This window comes from Poeciliopsis prolifica, unplaced genomic scaffold (assembly GCF_027474105.1).
Source record: "Poeciliopsis prolifica strain line A6 unplaced genomic scaffold, Auburn_PproV2 SCAFFOLD048, whole genome shotgun sequence".
Taxonomy (NCBI): Eukaryota; Metazoa; Chordata; class Actinopteri; order Cyprinodontiformes; family Poeciliidae; genus Poeciliopsis; species Poeciliopsis prolifica.
In genome coordinates, this window is record NW_026562423.1 from 3738813 (window position 1) to 3761884 (window position 23072).

The window sequence follows — 23072 nt, forward strand, 5'->3', positions numbered from 1 at the left end:
GTTAAGGTTGATTTTTTTCCTCATAAGAATTAAACTTTTCAGTGTTATTACTCCCTACTAAGTTGAAATTAGCAGGTTTCTGCCATTGAATGAAACATGTCCTGTGAAGATTTTCTTTGTTCTCTAAGCCTCTCTCTCGCAGAAGTGCTTCGGTTCTGCAGTCAGCATCATTGAGATCCGCATGCGTCGGATGTTGGACCCTCACTCTCCATGCAAAGTTTCTCTTGGTCTAATATTTGACGTTATTCGTCTCAAACCCTCCTCAAGATCTTTTCAGAAATTGAAATGTCTGTCTTACCGTGGACAGCCGTTGCAGAGACGGAGCACAACAGTTTTGCTTGTTCAGTCCAGCAAACCTGAAAAGACAGAAAGCCTTTATGCCTTTGCCATCAGTGAGTGATCACAATGTGAAAGCCTGACAGAAAAGGTTTTTATTTATTTATTTCAAATTTATTGGAGCCGAGAAAAGACATAAAAAGATGTCACATTTACAAGAAACTGTTGTTCTGTCTATAGGCCTTTCAACCAAGGATTAATTCACAGACTCAATAACTGCTTAGGCTTTCAGAAGTCAACCTCTAAAACTAGAAATGATACAAATAATAAATTTTATGCACAGGTTTTGACTTTCTATTGCTCTTGCTCTTGCTTCTATTTCCTCTGTTAATATTCTTAAATCCTGGTTTCCGTCCACCAGCATGAATGTCAATCATTGTAACTTCCTCTCCTCTCTTTAAATATCATTATTCGCCCTGAATGCACTGAGTGTCCTGATCCCGAGTATTAATTCTGTTTTACAAATTCAGGATGGTTCCTCAGGGACTAGACAGGAACCTTCACCAAACTTACCAACACGGCTCTGTTGGAAAGTGGTAGTTTTATGAGTGCTAATGCATTCAGAGCGGATCCGGCGCTGCTTGTTTTTACACAATAGTATTTTTGGACACATATCTTTGAATTTCAGCTCTCTTAGTAAGAAATAAGAACATTGTGTTGAAGAAAGTTATGTAATAAACACAATCCATCTCAAATGCAAGCTGTGGTTGATTGTTTTGGATTTTGTACAATGTAACTATGTTGACTGATAACTTCTGCGTGTGTCTGCATGCAGTGTGCCATCTCGTGTAGCGTGTGGGAGGTGGCACACAATGGGAGGTGTTGACATCAAGCTGTCCATCAGCGAAGGAACTGCTATGTGGTTGGGTGGTAGGCAGGAAGGAAGGGACTACCTGTGAAAGATGAGCTCATTGGTAAGGCGAGAAGAGGATTGTGAAGCGTGAGTAAACAGCTGGCTGTCACTAAGTCAACACTGTCGCGCTGACCCGTATTGAGCTCATGTCAGTGAGAAGTTTCAGTAACAGGTGGTGAGATGTGGCTGACATGTATTTGAGAGAAGAGAGAAAGCAGGAAAAGTAAGCACTAAAAGCATCAGATCCTCAACTTTCATGGAGATTGAAGTTTTATCTGTCTGAAACCAATTGAGGGTTTCCTTGGCTGTGTGTTTGGGATCAGTGGCCCACTGAAAAATCTATTTTATGCTATTTTTCTGCAGTGTGCCAGAGCCAAAGCCTTAAATAGTCGTTTACTGTGAAGGTCCTGGTTCTTTGAGAGTCATGAGCAGTTCCGATTCTGCTGTATAATGTATGCAATGACATCCAAACAGTTAAAAATTTGTGAAACATAGAATGTTTCACAAATTTTTAACTCCTATGTTTCACAAGCTTCAACATGTCTTTTCCTTCAGCAGTGAAGTTTTGTGCAGAAAGTGAGCACAAAGCGCAGGACTTCTTTTCACTGAAAATCTAACCGCTAGTTCTGTGTATTTTTGAGGATCTTTGTGAGTGGTTCTTGGTTCTAGAGGAAAAAAAATGCTGAGAAATCTCAAGTGATTTACACAGCCTCACGGAGGCTGAAAGGCACAATAGATTATAGATAAATTTTAGTAGACTGATGGTCTAATTCTGTTTAATTTCTTAGACGTAACTTCATTTGTCATGAATTCTGTTGTAACAAACATCTGGAGAGAATCTTTTATCAAAAGCCCCACTGGAAATATAATTATCAAGACAATGTTGATGTTTTACTTGCTTTCTCACGCTGCAAGTGAAAGTGAGTGAGACTCATCCATGCAGCCGGTTTGCTGGAGACATGTAACAATGTATCCTAACAGCCTATTAGATCAACAGAGTATCAGAATCTGTAGCTTGTTCAGTTCAGCTCAACATCAGAAAGACTAAAAAAGAGGAAGTGTTCATGGATAAAAGAAACTTGCAAATGGTGAACCTTGACGGCTTTCATATGTAATGAAACCAGTTTTACTTTTGGAGCTGAATGATGGGGTGCAGTTGCAACAAGTAGATTCTAAGTTTAAATCTTGGGCCTTTTTGGGAAGCAATTGTCTCTGAAAGAACTTTTGCCTTGCAGCTTCATAAAGTTTTAGCCAAAATAATGGTAAAGCACAAATTTCTCTTCTGTTGGACCTCTGCTAAAGATGGGGATGCACTCTTGGAAGACACATTCTTCAAAACTGCCTCTGCATTTAGATGCATTCAGTGTAATTTACAAATCCTCTCATCTCCTCTTTCTCTCCTCCTTCTGTATTTTTTTTTTTTTACCCACAGCTTCTCTGCGCTGCACCATGCTGCTCTGACGGGCACCACCGAGCTGCTGTCACTGCTGTTGGACTCCCACGCCACGGTGGACATCAAGGACATCAACGGTATGAAAACAACAGAACAACCTCACCGGCCAACAAGCCACCGATTTTGGAGAGACATCCGTTTAAATACATAAAGTTCAGTTTCTCAAAGTCAGAGGGGGATTCAACTGAGCCTTAAACTTCTTCATCAGTTCTGAGGCTCTGCTGAAAGTGTGTTTAACTAAAATGAAAAAAAAAAAAAAATCTTATTCGCTTTGAAGTTTGCGTCCTACAAAGTGACAGCAGAACCACGGTAAGTATTCTCTCACTTCCAAGAAGAAGCGATACAGTGGAATTTAGAGCTGCAGCCCTGAAGCATGTAAAGCTCATGAGAACGAGCGTGTCGCCTCCCAGGTCAGCTCTATATTCCTGAAGAACTTTGTGAAATGTTCAATTTAACTTCAAACGCTTGCAGTGTTGGGCGTCCTGAATGGAATTAAAATTCAATACATGGAAGCCCGCCTGCGATCAAAAGTGAGGCCCTACGACAAAGAGTTACAGGTTGAGACTCTGTTCCAAAGATGGCTTAATTTGCAAATGTTGATGTTCAAATCCTCCTTTTATGGTCTGCTTTCACGAATAGAATGATCAGGTATTTATTGCAGATCCAACATCTTAGAAGGTGGAGCCAGGCACGGTGATCAGAATTTGTGTTAAACTTGCGAAGAAACGGACGCCGTTTCCTCTGAATCTAAAGAGAAAAAGAGTGGTCCAGATATCCAAGAAGCCATATAGCGTCATTTGTATGCGTTTCTCTGTGATCTTGATAAAACTCAAGTTGATGCAAAAAGAGAAGAATATAGAGCAACACGTTCTACCTTAGAGATCACATATTTTGCAGAAGGAGCCGTACATTTCTCCCAAATTACTGTGTCCTTCTAGCTGTAAGGTATAAGAATGATTTATGGCTTTTAGAAACAGAACTGGATTCATCTATTCTAAACAAATAAAATGGTGCTAAAGGCATAAAATACTTTCAGTTTTCATACATTCCATAGTCCATATTAGAATTCTCAAATTTTGTAGCTAAAAACAACTTTTTAAAATGACATTAGTCGCTTTCCTCATCTTAGCTCGCCGCTGTCGTCCGCAGGCATGCGTCCTCTCCACTATGCGGCATGGCAGGGAAAATCCGACTCTGTTTTACTGCTACTGAGAGGGGCGGCTTCAGTCAACGCTCCTTCCCATGACGGACAGATACCTTTACATCTCTCTGCGCAGTACGGACATTACGAGGTGGTGAGTTCAAAAGATGCACACACACACAAACACACACACACACACACACACGCTGGTTGAAGGCATTACCAGTCATCCCATTTCGCTGAAACTTAAACCCATTGTGTCTTCAGCTGTTATTGTTCAACAACAATGCTAGTAATTCCATTGTTGCACACAATGACTGCACACATTTCTCTCTTTCTGTGACATATGTTTTCCTCCTACAACGCACACACAGACACATGACTTCATATTTCTAGCCCTTATTGTATTAACTTCTTTTCGCCTCTACACCAAAGTTGTCGACTTTCCTTCAATTTTTGATTCTTGTTTTTTTTTCCATTGTACTTTTTTCATTATTTTTTCACTTTTATGAACACTCGGCACATGTATCTATTTCCTGTTGGGTTATTCTAAACTATAAGGCCTTGGAAAGTAACCTGTATGTTCCATACCTTTCCAGACAAAAGACCAAATATGACAAATATGATTACAGACCTTTTGTATATCTTTAGGCAATACTTTTAAGTATTTTATTCCTAAAATATTTTTGTAATCCTTTTTAATCCTATTCTTCTAAATTTTAGTATCTTTTATCTTCATTTCTATCTAATATTCTTCATTCTGATTAATTGGATTGTTGATTTACTTGAAATGCTCTATATATTTTTGCATCTTTATCAGGTCAAATTTTGATAGTATCTACTTGTTTATTTTTTTAATCCTTACCCTTGTTGCTCATCTTTAATTTCTCAGCTTTTTACATTTATTTGTGTGGCACCCTGGGACCACATCCCAACAAGACCTTTCAAACCAAATAAAATGATTATCTGCTTTCCATTCTGCTAAAATTAATAGACGTACAGTGCAGTACCAGGACGCATCAAAAACTTGATTCACATATTAGCTTTTATACTCATCCCTTACTTAAAAACAATATTCCACCTTTATTAGGAACAGGTGTTGGTTCTCATGAGGAAAAGTCCAATGAAGGCAAGTGATTGTACCAGAAAGGTTCAAAGAGGTAACTCAGACCACATGTGCAAACACTCGTCCACCTGTAACTCAACCCCCTTTGAGATACGACCTCGTTAGTAGAGCAGCATTTCCCACAAAGCTGACAATCCATCTCAGGATCCACACAGCAGCTATCATATGTTCCTCCCCTCTTGGTGGAAGGCGAAGCAGAGAAACACATGGAGAGGACGACTGGTGTGTGTGAGTGCTGGTGTATTATACACGAGGCCCTGTACTGCTCACCGTGTGTTGCACTCTCTCCCTTTTGCTCTCAGTCTGAGATGCTGCTGCAGCACCAGTCGAATCCCTGCCTCATGAACAAGGCGAAGAAGACTCCTCTGGATTTGGCCTGCGAGTTTGGCCGACTCAAGGTACCGGACTATTTTTGTCGTTTTCCTTATCTGACACGGACGACTATTTTGGTTGTTGGATTAAAACGGATCTCTTCACTTGGTGATAATGTCACAGATTGACATCAAGTTGGTTTCCATGCCAGTTCTATTGGAAATACAATTATAGCCCTTTGCATCATCACGTTTCTTGACCTCATATGAAAAGATTTAGACTCTTAATCCAGTTATCTTCTTGTGAAAACACTCTTTTATGAATGAGGGCGCCTTATGTCTAGCATGAACCAGAGGTTAGAATGAAGTGACTCTGGTCAGCTAAGCCTGTTTGAGTCAAAGGACCTAAGTGGCTCTTTTAGACATTGTAATGCTCAGAAAGTTGCACTTTGGGGCATAATTTACTGTTTCTCTGCCACATCCGCCATATATAAACCAGCCTGTGAGATGTTTAGCTTGCACTAAAAGTCAAAATTAGACACACGTTTTATGCCTGTTAATGCTCTCTCAACTCGTCTACGTTTGCAGCTAAGCTGTGAAAGAAAAGAGAGCTTTGGGCTGTTTTTACCACATACATTCCATCTTATGACAGCAGCTGGGCAGTGGATAAGCCCAAATGTGGAAGTTAATCTCTTTCTATATAAGTTGTCATTTACAGTGATGTACATGGAGGACGCATGGTTTTTCATATATACATCATTTATGCATCCCTTATGTTATAATTCCTTTCCTAAACCTGCCGGTAAGAACATCATCTTTGGACTGACTTCTCTTTAGGTGGCTCAGCTGCTGCTCAGCAGTAACATGGTGTCAGGACTCTTAGAAGGAGAGAGAGGGAACGACACTCTGGATTCCCCCTCCACCACTCCTCTCCACCTGGCTGCCAGGAACGGACACAAAGACGTAATCAAGTGAGAAAACCACATTTCCTATAACATCTTGGTCCTTGGCAGAGTCGAGGGGGCCTGGTGTCTTTCACTTGGTGGTCTTCAGGCAAGAGTCAGGGTACACCCTTCAATTTATAGCGGTCAATTTTAACCATCCCACCCAGTGAACCAATGTGCATGCACTATTGTGTGGCCCATAACTCAGGGATGTTCTCTGTTTTGTGTTTCTGCTTGGGTCATAAATATATGGACCTAAAGGCAACTTTAGGGTGCATTCACACCAACCCTGTTTAGTCCACTTTAATCTAACTTAAGTCCTTTTGTCAAGAAAGTCTCTTTCAGCAAGTTTTTACTTGCACTTTTGTGACCTTGACATTTAACATGCCAGTTTGTGTCTCATTCATTTTTTGGATAAGAGGCAAAATGTCTTCAAGCAACAAGAGAAAAAAAATCTGGTTCCTTCAACTGAAGCACTTAGGATTGGAATGGCCTGATTTACTGAAAATACACACCAGTTTTTAATTTTTGCACTCCAACAAGATTGAGCAAGCATTTGCCGGAATGACAGAGTTGTTTTTTATTGTACCTTGTAAATCAGTGAGAATGTTTGTGCAGTGAGGGTGAGGGGTGTTTACTTGTGTAGTGGGTGATGTCCTCATCTGCTTTAGATTCTTGCCCAGATCTAATATACAATGTAAATCAGTGATTTCTGACATTAATTGCAGTTAACGTTCAGATTATTGGACTGCATGCAGTTTGATTTAGGATCCTTCAAATCTTGTTACTGCATGGTACACTGTGGGGAGTGATTATCTCCATGAGTTATAACTATTTTTATCTGGGCTCTATGAAAAGCCAACTGTAAAGTGCAGTCCTTCATCCTTGAAGTGCGTAAGCTTTTTAACTTTTTTTTTTCTGCATTCTCTATCATTTCACTGTTTATGCATCGACTAAGCATTCTGTGTTTGAAAGCAGGGTGCCAGCCTTACACAATATACAACCCAGGAGTCTGTTTTGTTGTTTATAATTGCGTTCACTAGCAAGATTATGGTTGTTCTTGTTTTTTTTTTTGGGAGCAAATACCAACTCTAGTTTATGCTTAGGGTCAGTGGGTCTTGGGGTGCCACAGACCCACTGACCCACAGAGTTCAGTCTTGGCCGACTCCACATTTTGATTGGTGTGTGGCTTGAGGCGTCCTTTTACTTCTGATGGGGAGTTGCCTCATGGGAGTCCTTGGTTCAGCAGGTGAACTGGTGACGGAGGTGGTTAATAGGAGGTACAGGTGGGGTAGAATAGGGTTTAAGTTTAGGAGGAGTTGAGGGGTTTGGGAAGCTTTTTCAGCCTCCTCTGTTACCCTGAAATGAATTGACTGCATGCAAAAACATGAACGAGTTTAAGAGTAAATAAAGATTTGGATCATTTCTTCATGGCAGTCTGATGTAACCTCATACCAAATCTAAAGCTGCACACCCTCATGTTCTGTTTTTCTCAGCTGACTTTACACTTTCTTTTTTTAAACTTATGCTTGTTTGTGTGTAAATATGCAGAATATGTATCCAGTTTGCCAAGTAACCCCACCCTGTCTGTTAGACACTCTGCTGATGGCTTTCATCCTTCTTAAATAAGCAAATGTTTTTGCAACACCATCTCCACTCTGACTCTCCTGAGAAGGAAAGTTCAGAAGCTGGGAATGCAAACAGAAAACTATCCAGCACATAGGTTGAGAAATCACTTACTTGAGGACAGATAGAAATTCCTAATTATGGCTTCGCCACATTGACGATCTCTTTGCATCACCTAATTGTTGTCAGCTTTCTATCTGGTTAGAACCTAAGCTGAAAGTGGAACTCCTTTAAAGATACATAGTGATGTATTTCAAATGTTTATTTCTGTTAGTTTTGATGATTGTGGTTTACAATTAGTACAGTTTTTTCAGTCAACATTACTGTATTACAGAAGCTGCCTTAGATATGGTACAAAGTGCCGTATTCACTGCAAAGTTAAGTGGTAATGTAGAAAAAGACAGCCAAGAAAAAAGGGATGGCCACAGTTTTGAGAGGCTTGTGAAGAAAAACTCACGCATCTTTTCCACAGGTGCAACTTAAACATATGTACCATTGTCTGTAATTGTAAAGACAGTTCAAGGGCTGTAAATAAGATAATACATCTGACAGACAAGCTTAGTCAGCAGAACAAGACATGTAGCTAATATATGATAAAAAGAGATTTTTTTCAAATTTGTGTTCAGCACAAGATAAGGTCAGTCTGATCTCTATTTTCACTTGGTGGATCACTTCCTTAATCTAGTCTGTATGAGAAGGTGGAGCTGAAGACTTGCACTAACAAAATCAGCCTCCTGGCCAACAGAGTTAAGAATGCTGTAAAGTCTTTATGAGCCACAGACAGATTAAGCACAGCTGATGGTACCGCAAATAATTCAGAGCATTTGAAATAATTTTTTCCCAGTTACAGTGGACAGGGTGTACATGGCACAGTATGGTATCCTGAGGTTAAACATAAAATCCTTTAGCAAAACTTTAAAACATGCCTCATCCTCCTTCTGCATCTCTACCACCAGAACACCTACATTTGGATGTGAATGCAATGCTGTAAATGCCTGCAGCAGTCAAATGAATGATGTTCGCCTGCAGTCACTGTGAGCAGTGACCGTTTCTGATTTTGTTTCCCAGGTTGCTGCTTAAAGCCGGCATCGACATCAACAGAGCCACCAAAGCAGGGACCGCTCTCCATGAGGCCGCCCTCTACGGCAAGACGGAAGTAGTGCGGCTGCTGCTCGATGTAATGACTGTTAGAAGTCTCTGTCCACTTAACTTTATGATTTGAAGAGGTAGACCGTTTGTTGCTCAGGAATAAAGTGGGTCTGACTTTTTGTTTGTCCGCAGGCAGGGATCAACGTGAACCTGCGCAACACGTACAACCAGACAGCTCTGGATATCGTCAACCAGTTCACCACTTCCACCGCCAGCAGAGACATCAAGCAGCTGCTTAGAGGTTTGTTTCTGCAAGTTCAACCTCCTGAGATGTCGCGCAGGGGGAATCACTCTAGTTCTGGTCCTTGCAGAAGCGTCCAGTTCCCTCCAAGTCAGAGCAGTGAAGGACTACTGGAATCTCCACGACCCCACTGCCCTCAACCTGCGTGCTGGGGATCTTATTATGGTAACTTTTTTTTGCATGTCTTCTTGTTGTGAAAACTGTCTCTGCGTATTCGTCGCCTTGCAGCAATTTGCTTTCCCACGGCGGGTTAAAGCCGTAGCATGTTATTACATCATATTTGGGATACTTGCTGTGTTTTTATGACCACCAGGGTGGGGCCAAAGTTGAATGTAAAAATAATTCTGTTGACTTTTTAACTTCCTCATCCCTCAGTATTAGACTTTAGGTTCATCGCAGCTCAAACTACCTACATACGAGTGGTAGCAGAAAGTCATAGCTAAAAGTTTAGACACTGATAATAAGGCTTCAATTTTTTTTGTAAACTTGTTTTTTCATTATTGTGCATTGTGATCAGATACATATTAATACACTTAAAAAACTTTCTATTTTCAATGGTTACCTCCAAAGAAGAGCATGCAGGAGTCATCACTTTTTCCAAACCCATACCTCTTAGGAATATTGCAACTGAAGGAACTTTTTTTTTTTTACTAATCAGGAGCTATGACATTCCAGGAGGAGCCAAGAGCATATTTCCCTCAAGAATGTTCCTCCAGAATAATGTTACTATAACTGCAGAGCTTTGTCAGCATCAACATAAAGTTGTAGACAAGAGGAGCGGCACATAAATCACTTATGTCCAAGAAAAAAAAGAAACTGAAATTTTGCAGGGAGTAAAAAGATGCTAGTTTCTTTCAGAAATGTTCCTTATTACTTTGTGAAATGATTTTTCCTGAGAAAACAAACGAGAATGCGTGGTATCACAAGTCCTGACTAGTTTTTATAGGGAAGCGTTTTGATTCAACCTATGCGTCAGTGAGAGATCTGGAAAATTGTACATTTAGAAGCAAAGGAGTGGCAAGAGGTTGTCAAAATCTATCGTATGTAAATCAAGTCAACGAAATATCCACAAAAATACTAAAAAAATATATTTGTTGTGTCGCAGTCTTTTCTTAAAAAAACGACAAAAATAGACCTGAAGTTAGTTTTAACAAAAAAGCACCTGGAGAAACAAGCCAACAAACTGGAATCAACTCTGAGAACTAAAGAAGAAAAGAATGAGTCAACATCAGTCAGGATCTGGTCCAGATGTTGAGATCCAACATTATGGAAAATAATGGATGACAATGTAATAAATAGGATAGTAAAGTCATGAAATTGGTTTAATTGCTCTTAAGTGTACAAGAGAAACACAAAATAACTCAAATTGATGAAGCCACATAACAGTGTTTGTGTCTCTGCCAAAACCTCCAGGCTCGTCTGCAGTCAGGAGAAACTTGTGCCTGACAAATCAGAATCCAGTAATTACAGAAGCAGTACTTTAAATACTAACGCTGAGTTATCTATGAACTTTCCTTTCTAACTCTGGACCATTCTAGACTTTTTTTCTCCTGCTGCTCTGCTCTGCGTTCTTGTAATCGGGGGTTGAAAGCCCGTGTTAGAACAGTTGTGTTGTTGGGCTTTGTGTGGGATGTTTTGGGTTGATTAAGTGAACTTTGAACAGGAGACCACAACAGACAGATGGGCTCAAACATGTCTAATTACCAGCTTGTTTCCCCCCCAACAACACCTCCTACCAGGCCCCCACCTATATACAAAGACACACACTCTTAACTCATGCATATGTGTGTTTATCTGTTCACGTTCTGCGTATTTCGATGCTCTCCTCCCCCAGTCGTGTTTGAACTCGACTGCAGCCGCGGACTGCCATGTAGGTTTGTTTTTGTTCCTTCCAGGTATGCTGTTGGCACTCTTGATGAATAGATTGCGTTTTCGCCAGCTGACCGGCTTTCTCTTATTATCGCCTTAAGTGCCTTAATGGAACAGTCAGATGTTAATTCAAGCTGATGCAGTGCTGGCAACACATTGAATTTCTTTGCCGCTTTAATCAATCAAGACGGGATATTTTGGCTCGTTCTTCTGTAATTTCTTTGTGAGTGGCTGTGTGACTAATGGCTGTTCTCAGAGACAGACTTGTCTTCTAACAGAAGCGTGCTGTCATTTGTTGCCGCCAGGTCCTGGAGCAGCACTCAGACGGCCGCTGGAAAGGCCACATACAGGACAGCCAGCGGGGGACCGACAGGGTGGGCTTCTTCCCGCCTTCAGTGGTGGAGGTCCTCAGCAGGAGAGCAGGTAGACAAACATGTGGGGTGTGCATGAATAATGGTTGGGCATTTTGTAGATCTAATCCCAGTAAGGTTGAGTTCAACAGCTTTCATGAAGATGAAGTTTTCATGAATGTTTACGACTATTGTCATGAAGTGTCATTTGGTAAACAATGACACTTTCAGTGCAAAAGTGTCATTATCAGTTAATAATAACACTTTTAAAGCAAAAGTTTCAACTGTGTTTTATTCAGCTAATAATGACACTTTTAATGCAAAAGTGTCAAATGAGCATTATTCGGCGGTTCTGTGAAGGTCTCAACAACAAATATGTTTCCTCAACATAAACTCTGGAAAATTATTGAAAAATCTCAGACGACTTGTAGCAGCAAGTTATTCTATCTGTAAGGCCTCCAGTCATGTATATGCGAAATAACATTTGAGGTTTCATCCCGCTTGTAAATCAACTTGTTTGATCTAAGTGACTGAAAGCAACTGGAGCCCTGTGCTTGTTTTGCTGCCGTGACGCCACCGACATTCATAGGTTGAGAGGTCGAGCGACCGCAAGAGGCGCAGACGCACAGTTGCGTGTGCACGAGCCGAAGCGTTCCGACTCACACAGACACGCATTGATAGTATTACTGCTTGCCAGACTGCAAAGTGTCAGCTCAGCGCTAAAGCCCCCCGCAGTCTCTGTTTGGAGATTGTGTGTGCAGTCGCTGTGCATACATCGCTCACGCGTGAGGAGGGGAAGACATGAAAGTTCGACTCAGAAGAAGTCTTACAGGCACTTTAGAGCAAACTCAGCTGAGTGTGTGAGTCCTGTGATGTTGGCGGCATCAGCACAAAAAGAGTCAGCTAGCTCTGTCTCTTTCTGTGCAACTTGTGATCTTACATTCCTATTCAGTGGCTTGTTATGTAACCCCAGAGAGGATTTGTCCTGGTTTATGCTGTTGCATATTCATGAGGAAATATTCAAGCTCCAAACCTTTTCCCCCCCATCCACGCATTTCGTTCAGACCCGACTCCTGCACGGAACGTATTTTTTGCATGCCCACCTCAACCTGTACGTGTCTCCCCTGTTCCTAGGAGGCGCTCTCTCCCGCCAAGGCTCAATGCCATCCCAGAGACCACATCCTGCATCCAGACCTCCTCCCTCAGGCCCCGCCCTTCAGACAGATGACTCATACATCCTCGGCTATGACCCCGCAGGTACTCTCACATATCAATGAGGGAGAATAATCAATACATCACAAGGAGGGTTCAGTTTGTTGCATTTGCTGCTATTACACTGCTATGTAATATAACAATCTACCCAATAAAATTAATAGATATGTAGAATTAATGGGTATTAAGACTATTTGTTTGCCTTTAGTGGAGACAAAATTAAATGTGGTGCAGTGTGCTTTTTTGGTAATAATATATCTATATTTTATAATACCTGACTGCCACAAGAAAATAAACAGATACAAAGTGATAGTATGAAATACAAACACCTGGTGACCAACAAAAATAACAAAATAGGTAAACTGGTTGCTAACCTTTTGTGACATATTTTTGAATTTAGTTACATACACAAATTGCATAAAGTTGCTCAGCATATTGTAATTCCTTTCTCTCTGTTGGATTCAAATGTACTGTTTTTTTTTTAATCAAGGAACGGTGAGCATATTTTTTGACACTTTTTCTTTGTTTTCTAAAAATTCATTCCTTTAAAATAATGAAAGTCAATAAAAAGTTTTATTATACATATGACAAGATATTTCAAGCTTTCGAACTTAAAATACAGTATTTTATATCAGACCAATAAACAAAAAGGATTGTTATTACAATTGTTGAAAAAGCACATCCGTGTTCTGTATATCATATCCTCTCAATGAAAGGGTTTCCCCAGAGTTTTATAAGCCTGGCGGGCCACCGGTTTTTGTAACCACTGGTGATCTTTACTAGTCTACATGTTAAGAACTTGAGCAAATAACGTGACAAGTCACAAATAGAGGATCAACAACATTTGGACTCTTTAATTAGGATGAAATGCCTGAAACTGTTTTTTATATGTGTTTTTTAAGACTTTAGAAAAAGACTGGTGTTAAGTATTGCTATTAACACATAAGTATCTAGACATATTTTCACATTTTCTGTCAACTAACAAATTCTTAAGTCCAATGACTGCCCTGGTGCTCATACCACCAGGCTAAGCTAGTTTTCTGTGGGAAACCCTGCATTGCTGTAGGTGCTCTTTTTGCTTGAATTAACTGATTTCCATGTCCTGGATATATCTGAGGGTGGTGGTTTTAAACGCTCTGACTCCAGCTGCAGTTCACACACTGAAGACTCCTAACTCTTCACTTCACTTTGCTTCCTAGACCTCGCAAAACTTGTACACCTTCTTTGCATCACACTGTTTCCTTACACACAACTTTCCATTATTATTTGTACGTGCAGACCTCTGATGACAACCAGCTTTTTTAGCAATGAACTATTGAGACTTACTGTCCTTGTGGCAGATCAAGTAAGACCTTAAGTAAGACCACAGGAGGTCTTTCACGCATGGAAAGACCTCCTGCTCAGAGATTTAGTGGCCGAATTTTTCCGTGGGTAGGTTATTACATCTTCATAACACAACAAATAAATTTTTATTGGTCTGATGTAATGTTGCAATCCGCAGTGAAAATTAATTTGAGGTTTTATGAGCCGCATTCCACAATCATCAAATGAAATTTTTTTAACTTGAATACTGGAGCAAAAAGTGTTGAAATATGCATTTACAAGTATGGAACTGTAGGCTCTTTCCAGGTAAGTTTTCTCTAATTCCATTAAGTAAATCATATAATTAAAGACTATTTTTGAGTTGATTGTGATTAGATTATACCTGATTGCTCGAAAGGCAAAGGCAGGAGTAACCAGGACAACAAAAAGAAACAAAAACAAGCCAGATAAAGAGATGCCCCTTCATCATTTTGTCCTTTTCAAGTTTGGGCATTTTGGACCAAATTCTTTTTGGTTTATTTTAAACATACTTAGGCCACAATGAGTGTGAAAAGGTTTGTTATAGATATCATCAGAAAATAGTGTTTGATCAGTTTAAATTCACACTAAAAGTGACAGTTTTTACACCAATTTATGTTCACAATTAATTAAAACGGGGCACTTCTAGAAAATACAAAGTGATACAGGGTGGCTAAGTACACCAGTACAAAACAAAGACGTTACAAATGTAACACTAATGACAGAGACGCAAAAAAACGTCCAGAAACACAGTTCATAAACACACACACATTTATACACCGACATACACACAGATCGGTAGGCAACTTGAAATTAAGTGCCTGGCCAGAAACCTCGAACCTACAACTGTCCCACTGCAAGACAACTACTCTACCCAGTACCCACTGCTCCACTGTTTCCCTATAAAATGATATTAGATCTGCAAAAAACATCCAAGCCCTTTTTATTTTAAAGCATTTCCTTGCTTTTATGACCGGAGCTTTTTTCCATGTCTCTGTCCCTCGGTCTCCAGTCTCCTCCCTAACTCGGCCCTCCTGGTGACCAGTGGCAACTCTGTAGGTCCAGCTCCTCCCCCTGCAAGATGCAGGGAGTGCACGTAGCGTGTATCTAAAGTGTGTGTGTTTGTTAGGTGCTTCACCGGCCAGTCAGTTCTCAGCCCCAGCAACCCCCCTCAGGACATTTGGGTCCTAAGGAGCTCTCCCACTGGTAAGAGTGTGTGGCCCCCTAAGCACCTGTCAACACATTCCCATCTAACGCCTCAAGCTACCCAAGCTCCTAACCCGATGTGAACCTTCAGACATCCACCAGTCCCTCCATTTAACCAGACTTCTCTACCAGATTACTTCTGTGTGTAGCACTTTCAATCCCAGCGTCCTGGCCTAACATTAACCATCCCGCAAATCCCCGGCTCCCGTCTGTCCCAGTAATCCTCTAACCACGACCAGAATTGTCTTGCAGGAGAACGTAATGGTAAGTGGTCAGCAGGTGTTGTGTCTGATTTGTTTCCCAGGCTATTGATTGATTTGTTGCTGATGAACTAATACTTAAAAAATAATCTGGATTTTCGGATTAATAAGACCAGTTGCTAGAATTCGGTCTCCCATTGAAGGTCAATACATAGCGGGAACGGTTTGCATCTTGACTTGCTGAATCACTGTGTGCAGGTATCTACAGCGTAAAACCGTGTTGCCCTTGCAATGCTTTTATAGTATATGTTTAAAATTTCTCATAGCTCTCTAACTTTGAAGTGTGTTGAGGGTTTTTTTAACATGTGCTAACTTGAAACTTATGCTTCCTTTATTCATTACAAAGCATGCTTTAATATACATTTGAGATCAAGTTACTGAATTTGGAGGCGGATTCAGCTGTCTTCCTTGGTCCATCCATCGTTACCTGTACCACAGGGCATGATGGCACTGCCACTATGTTTGACAGCTGGTGTTCTTAAGTTTAAGAGCTTCACCTTGACTCCTCCATTTGCACTTCTTGTTCATCAGAGTCAAACAGTTCACTCTGCAGCTGCCCAGCTGGGTCGCCGCAAAATTCAAGTCAAGTTTAAGGTGCTGATTTTGGAACAGGGACTTATTTTCTGGTTACCATAATGATGTGGACAGCTACACTTGTGTTTGAACAGTTTGCAGCTCGTTGCAGGCTTTCGATTTCTGGATTATTCCTAAACATCTTAGAGGGTTTGTCGTCTTCCAGACGCTGGAACATTTGAATAACTTGGACTTACATATAATTGTTTGACCTAATGACCTTGGAATCTATAGATGATTAAAAATGAGTCCAGAGGTCTTTCTTATCTCTTGGAGGTCTGTAATCATTCTTCTTCAGATTTCATGGCTCCCCTTTATCACCACTTTTGATTTTTCAGCTTTCATCCACAGCATTTTCTTGCCAGCTGGATTAATTCATAAGAAACCCTCTCTCGGTTCGTCAGAGCTCACGTTTATTCCCCCAGCTTTTACTTTACACTTAGGTCATTTTGCTTTGTTGCATCGTCTTTCGTCAGGCGACAGGAACAGCGTTGGTAGCACAGGCAGTGTGGGCAGCAGCCGCAGCGCCGGCAGCGGCCAGAGCTCGGAGAGCGGCCGCAAGCAGAACGGGACTCACGTCCGCCACCACGCCGACGCTGGCAAGGTGAGGCGGAAACCTTACCGTCTTTCTTCTGCTACACAGTATTTAGAAGTGAGAAAACCAAAGTGGCCGAGGCGTTCAGTGACATCCTTGTGTGTGCAGGTGGCTCCCCCTGCAGGTGAAACTGGAGAGCAGGTCCACAGTACAGCAGCTGACCAAAGAAATGGTGAGTTGCACATTTGTTTTCCTCATCCCAGTTCTAGACATGGATTTAGACTTTGAATCTGAAAAATATTTTTTTCTCTCATTTTCTGAGGCGAAATGAACCCTTAACAACTCTCCCGAACAGTTTTGATTTTCCCCAGTGGTTTTGTTTTATTCTGAATTATTGGCGTCTCTATCAGTTTGATCCTCTTGTCAGACTCCCATTAAACAGATACAAAAAAAAAATCTCTCCTCGCTGGAGGTACAAATAAACTCCTTTTCTTGGAACAAAAGATGACATTGCAAACTTTAGTTCAGTTGTTGTGAAAACAATGCATATGTCTGAGTTACCAGATCAGAACCTTCGCTTCTGTACACAAAAAACTGAGCAGAAAGAAAAACACAGATCGAGACATAAACTCTGCCTGTCAACGTCTTACAGTGTTTTTTGATAAACTTATTACAAAACTACTGAAATCTATGTAACAGATGAATTTACAGAGTTAGTCTGTAAATTATACAGACAAATTTCTGATCTTTTGAAACGCATCTAAAAAATATCACATAAAAATAATCTCTTTCTTTGGCATTTGTGATGCATTCAAGGCCTTTGGTTTGTTCATTACTTTTAGAATAAACTGTGACATACTGTTTTTAGAAAAGCACTCTACTTTTGAAATCTCCAATAAAAACATTCCTCCTTGTCTCAATCGCAACAATGCAAGAACAAAAGCTTGGCAAACTCAACTGAAAAGAGTAGTTGGACCACGATGTAAGGCAAATGTGATGGTTAATGCTTTCAAATCTGCAGATAATATGATTGCAACACCTCCAGGATCTCTTGGGTTTTCTTCGGCTTCAGGAATGTGACCACAATACACAGGAGCGCGGTCAGCTGTTGTTACTGTCAGTCGGGCAGGAAATGAAACAGAGGGAATAAAGTCTTACCTCAGCTCACGTCTAAAACCTATAAAACCATCTTATTCTCTCAGCCTGCAAACTTTACATAACTCTCCGCAGAAAGACTGGAAAAAATCCTGTGCCATCACCAGAGTTCGATGGGTTGGAGTCAAGCGTTCAGGCGTTTCACTTTGAAGCCGGTGGGGAGGATTTCTGTCGACCGACGACTGAGAAGCCGGGAGAGAGAAGTGAGGGAGCAGGGAGATGAGGAGTGGGAGGGTGGGATCGGAGATAAGAGACAGGAGCTGAAAGCAGAGGGAGCAAAACACATCCGTCTGATGAAGGTGAAGGAGGGTAAAAGTGAAGGTGAGAATCAAGCAACAAAGTGAGTTTACAGAAATGGCTGTGCAGCAGAAGCAAGGATGAGGAGCCACACAGCAGGGGAGCTGCAGCTTCCTGTTCTCCTCAAGGGTAAGAAGTCAGATTTGGATTTAACGTGATCTCTGATTTCGTTATTCCTTTCTACTCAGGTTGTGCATGAGTGGCAACAGAAGTAACTGGTGTTAGATGGTCCTAGAGGACAATTAAAAATCAAAACAAAAGAGAAAAAAAAGCAAACACGATGGGTTTGTCTGTCTCTTTCATGCTTTCAAAAACTCATTTTTAGTTGGTTTTTGTGGAGAGTAAAAACTAAGGACATTTTGACTCAATCTAAAGGCCAATTATATGTTCTGTAGGTGCTGTTTACCGCCCTGTGTGGTCAGGGGCCCTGATGCCCATAGCAAAGCAAAGAAAACCACCCAAAAAGTAATAACCATCACTCATTACTGTAGGTCATCTGAGCTTCTCCTCTGATTAATTATCTTGTTGCTCTTTCTGGATCGATAGTTGTCATTCTACTTTTTTTTTTGTCATAAACTGAATAGTTTGTGAAGACGTTCAAAGCTTAGGGTGTTGTTTCATGCCCTAACTCTGCTCTGAACTTCTAACCAACTTCACCTCTGACCCTGTCTGCTCTTTTCCTTGGTCGCCATTGTGCTGTCGGTTCACTGATGCTCGCTAACACACCTCATACAAAACAGTTACATTCACACAAAGGTTAACTCATGGTGAGCTCTCCTTGTTGATTAGGTGACATCTGAAGACAGTTAACAAGAACACAGCATAGATAATGGCATATATTTAATCTGATTTTCATTTCTCTGGGAAGTAAAAATAGCTGCAGAAGAAGATCGCTGATTGGTTGCACCTGCAGAGCTTGACAAGCGCGCTCGCGGCTGCATTGGTGCTATTTGCTTTGGGAGTCAGACGGCGAAAAAAAAGCAGGCAAGTGCAAATATTGAGCTAAGCTCGGTGTTAGTGGATGCAGACCGCAGTCTTTTGTGAATGAAGAGTACAGTATAATGTTGGAAGAATAATTTATTTCAGGAACTTCACCACTAAATGAAACTCGTGCAGATTAATTGCACGCATATGGATATTTTAAAGACTTTATTTCAGCTAATTATGACAATTTTCCGCTTAGATGTAAAGAAAATATTGCATTTAAAGTTAGAAAATCACACCAGACCAATGAAAAACAAACAAACATGGGTCTAATTAAACATATGTCATTTCAAAAGGTACTTTTAATCTGACAATATGTGTCCTCTGAACACATATTGTACTTTGCGAACTCTGACTACGTATGTTGGGAATATTGCTGTGTTGTTAGTCCAAACTATAAACGTGGATCCCGGCAGGTGAGCTGACTAATTAAAAACAGAAAAAAACTGTGAAATGATTCAGCCTGAACGGGTTGACCTCAAACCACAACAAGAACGTGGCAATATTTGTCATCCCCCAGGATTGATGGTGTGTGTTTTGTAGGTGGTTCTCGCCGACAGGCCAACAGCACTCCTCAGAAAGGCTTCATCAGACCAGAACAGCTTCTGGAAGGCAAAGTGAGTTTTTTTATTTATTTATTTATTTTTTATATTTGACTCCTTTTACTGTGTATTTGTTAAAAAAAAGAAAAAGCAACAACAAAAAAAAGCACCAGAAACATTGCCTTTGTGCGCCATTAGGACTCTGAAGCCATCTACCAGTGGCTGTGTGAGTTCCAGTTGGAGCAGTACACGTCCAACTTCATCAGAGCGGGATACGATGTACCTACCATCAGCAGGATGACTCCTGAGGTGGGCTAACGTTTCAGTTTTATAGGTTACTGTCAACTTTTTCCTAACAGTAGTTACTGCTTTGGGGGGAAAAAAATGGATTCGTCAGGGTCCCTGGCGAGGTGCTGGAATTGAAATGAAACAAGATAAGTGCAAAAAGTGATGGACATGCTGAAGTGACTTGCGTCGCAACCCGTTCAGGGTTCTAGTGATGGAGGCTAACAACAGAATAACCTGAGCCACATGTAGCAAGACTTTTATGTTACCATTGCTACTTACAAATTCTATAATTTATTAATTTCTGCTGCATACATTCTTACTCGCTTTTCTTAAATCCGTACTTCATATCATGCAATCCATTTTTATTCCATTGCAATTGACTAGAAAACAAAAAATCAGTTAATGAATGTCAACTGAAGAGTAAAATGTCTGTAATTTACCAGGTACGCATTCTTTTCGCTGTAATATCCATCCACTTTTTTTTGCTTTTTCCAAAATTGTCACCTCAGGATCTCACTGCTATCGGCGTGACCAAGCCGGGCCACAGAAAGAAGATCTCATCAGAGATCAGCAAACTGAGCATCCCCGAGTGGCTGCCAGATTACATTCCTGTGAGAAACAAATCTATATTTAAAACCGCACAAATTCTTCACCGCTCTCGAAAAGACGCTGTATTTTCTTTATGATTCAGCGTAATAAATTGTAAGTCTTTTCCTCTCTTTCTGCTGCTCCGTCTGTGTGTTTGTTGATGTAGTCGGATTTGGGGGAGTGGCTAAGCGTGATTGGGCTGCCTCAGTACCAAAAGAGATTGTGTGACAATGGCTACGACTCCATTGCGATCGTTAAGGACATCACCTGGGAGGATCTACAAGAAATAGGAATCACCAAACTGGGTGAGAAAATGAATCCGATTTCTTTCATTTTTTTTCCGCCATGACTGAAAGAATCCTCCTTTTAGCTAAGCTCAGCATAAGATGAATCATGAATGTTGAAGGATATCTCTCTCTACCTCAGGTCATCAGAAGAAGCTAATGTTGGCTGTGAAACGGCTCTGTGACCTGCAGCGCTCTCGAAACCAGGTTGATAGGACAGGAGAGGGAACTCTCAAGAGAAAGCCACCAGCTGCGCTAGAGCTGGTGGCTATCGAACACACACCAACACACATCGTCCACTCTCATGGACACTCTGATGCCCCATCTGAAAACTGCTGCCCTTCCCCTCGCACCCCCAGGGCTCTCCTCTCTTTTCAGGACTGCGAGCTGAGTGCAGAGCTGCAGAGTGCTATGATGGGCAAGGTGGGGGGATTGGCGTCGGAGGCTTTCGGCATGAGAGGAGTGCCCCCCTCTGCTGTTATAGCCGCCATGTCTGTCAGTCAAGAAAGCATAAGCAGGCGCTCGCGGGGCTCAGGGAGGTCGGGAAATTCCCATGATCACCAAACGACACCGTGTTCTAGCAGAACGTCCAGTAGGCCTGAGGAGAAACTGGGTACTGGGGGAGCGGAGGAGGCCAAGAACAGCCAAAGCAGCCCCGGAGGAAGAAGTAAGCTGATATCTGCTGAGTTGTGGGATCATCAGAGCTGGGCTGGTGTCCCAGAGAAACACCCTTTCTCCACCGTAACACCTCCGCTAACCCCAAGCAAGATGCCCCACATTGCTTGCCCCGCAGTTCCACCCAAGTCCAAACACCCGCAGTCCCCCAACCGCCTCTATCAACCTCAGTACCACCCCCACCACCACCCTCCCTCTTCTCCATCATCGCCATCCCCACAACCCTCTCCCACAAAGAAGTACTTCAATCACCTGCAGGCTCAGGCAAGTGCTGTCAACGGCCCTCCACGAGTACTTTCTAAACCCATGCCTGGAGCCATCCCTGTGCTTAGAACCCCACCCACACAGGTCCAAGGAGACGACACTCGGAGAGGGTCACAAAATAAGCGCAGCCAAAGTTTGACTCGCTACGCTCTGTCCGACGGAGAGCCAGATGAAGACGATGACCTACCTCTTCCCTCTTCCTCAGCTTCTTCCGTAACCATGCCGCCCTATGCCACGCTGTCTCGCAGGCCGGGACGTGCCTCAGGACCCCCACGTCAAGTCAACCGCAGCCATTCTTTCGCTGTGCGCTCTCGGCACAAAGGTCCGCCTCCCCCGCCACCTAAGAGGATGAGCTCGGTGAGTGGCAGTCCCACAAGACAGCATAGCGAATCAGGCAGCAAGGCGGCAGAGCCAGAGTTGAAGGCCGGGGTAGAGACAGATAGTGCAGGCAGTGTGAGGAGCATCGCTGCCAAGCTAGAAGGCAGCAGCAGTTGCAGCAGCCCATCGAGGAGGATAGACATACCACCGACCTATGTTCACGTTTCACCTGTTCCCAGCCCAGTTTCCTCACCAATCTCTTATGGATTATCATCGCATATTATTCTACAGCATTCCAAACCTGTCCCTGCTTTGGGTTTGGGAGGCTTAAGGAGGATTGGAAGTGAGAGGACAGAAGGCGATACTGACAGACACAGAGGTGGAAGTACAGAGGAAACAATTGAAGAGAAACTGAAAGCAAGAAAAACTGAAAAACTGTCTAGGAGTTCTTCTGTGTCACCAAAGTCCAATTCTGGAAACCATCTACCTTTTGCTGAAGAAGGCAACCTTACTATCAAACAACGACCCAGGATAGCCATTGTTACCCAGGCAGACACAGACACCAGGTCTCCAACAGATGGTCCAGTTCAGACCCACAACAGCTTGGAGCCTCCAGAGTTCAACCTGAAAGAGTCTGACACTGTGAAAAGACGACACAAACCCAAAGACAAAGGTGCTTCCACGCCAGAAGAGGCTACTACTCCCAACCAAGAGGAAAACCACCTGCTGGTTACCAGTCCACACACACATGTTGAAGTCAGAGGTGTAAATAAAGGAGAGGCAGAGATACCAGGGAATGCTTTCCTTAGAGTTGGCTCTGTGGGCAAAGGTGCAAAACCTACTGTATCCTCAAAACCTTCCACTCCTCTAAGACAAACCCCTAACGGCAGTCTAGTGAGCCCTCAAAAAATGTATCCGACGACACGGGTCACCGCGCAAACAGCCATTCCAAATTTGACCAGCGTGCAGATACACACTGTCTCTCCGAAACTGAGCGGCAGCTTTCACATCCAGACGAGCTTGCAGAGCCCTAAGCCCGTTACGCATTTACAGACCGTTGGGTCCAAGCCGGAGAGTCCGCAGAAAGCCACTGTTCCCCCTGCATCAAGGCTCTCTCCATCCAACGCAACGCCCATTTCAGCAGGAGGTAA

The 23072-nt window shown here is 42.1% G+C and overlaps 1 protein-coding gene across 1 annotated transcript in view; it reads left to right on the forward strand.

Moving 5' to 3' along the window:
* The window catches only part of LOC129377483 (caskin-2-like), a 48263-nt gene that overhangs the window by 22181 nt on the left and 3010 nt on the right, over positions 1 to 23072 (forward strand). Inside the window, 18 exon segments of the mRNA XM_055057452.1 lie at positions 2622 to 2719; positions 3792 to 3937; positions 5212 to 5307; positions 6058 to 6191; positions 8859 to 8967; positions 9072 to 9180; positions 9251 to 9345; positions 11355 to 11472; positions 12534 to 12656; positions 15082 to 15114; positions 15117 to 15158; positions 16468 to 16595; positions 16695 to 16758; positions 19506 to 19579; positions 19703 to 19813; positions 20302 to 20403; positions 20547 to 20685; positions 20807 to 23068. Of these exon segments, the coding sequence (XP_054913427.1) occupies positions 2622 to 2719; positions 3792 to 3937; positions 5212 to 5307; positions 6058 to 6191; positions 8859 to 8967; positions 9072 to 9180; positions 9251 to 9345; positions 11355 to 11472; positions 12534 to 12656; positions 15082 to 15114; positions 15117 to 15158; positions 16468 to 16595; positions 16695 to 16758; positions 19506 to 19579; positions 19703 to 19813; positions 20302 to 20403; positions 20547 to 20685; positions 20807 to 23068 (3983 nt within the window).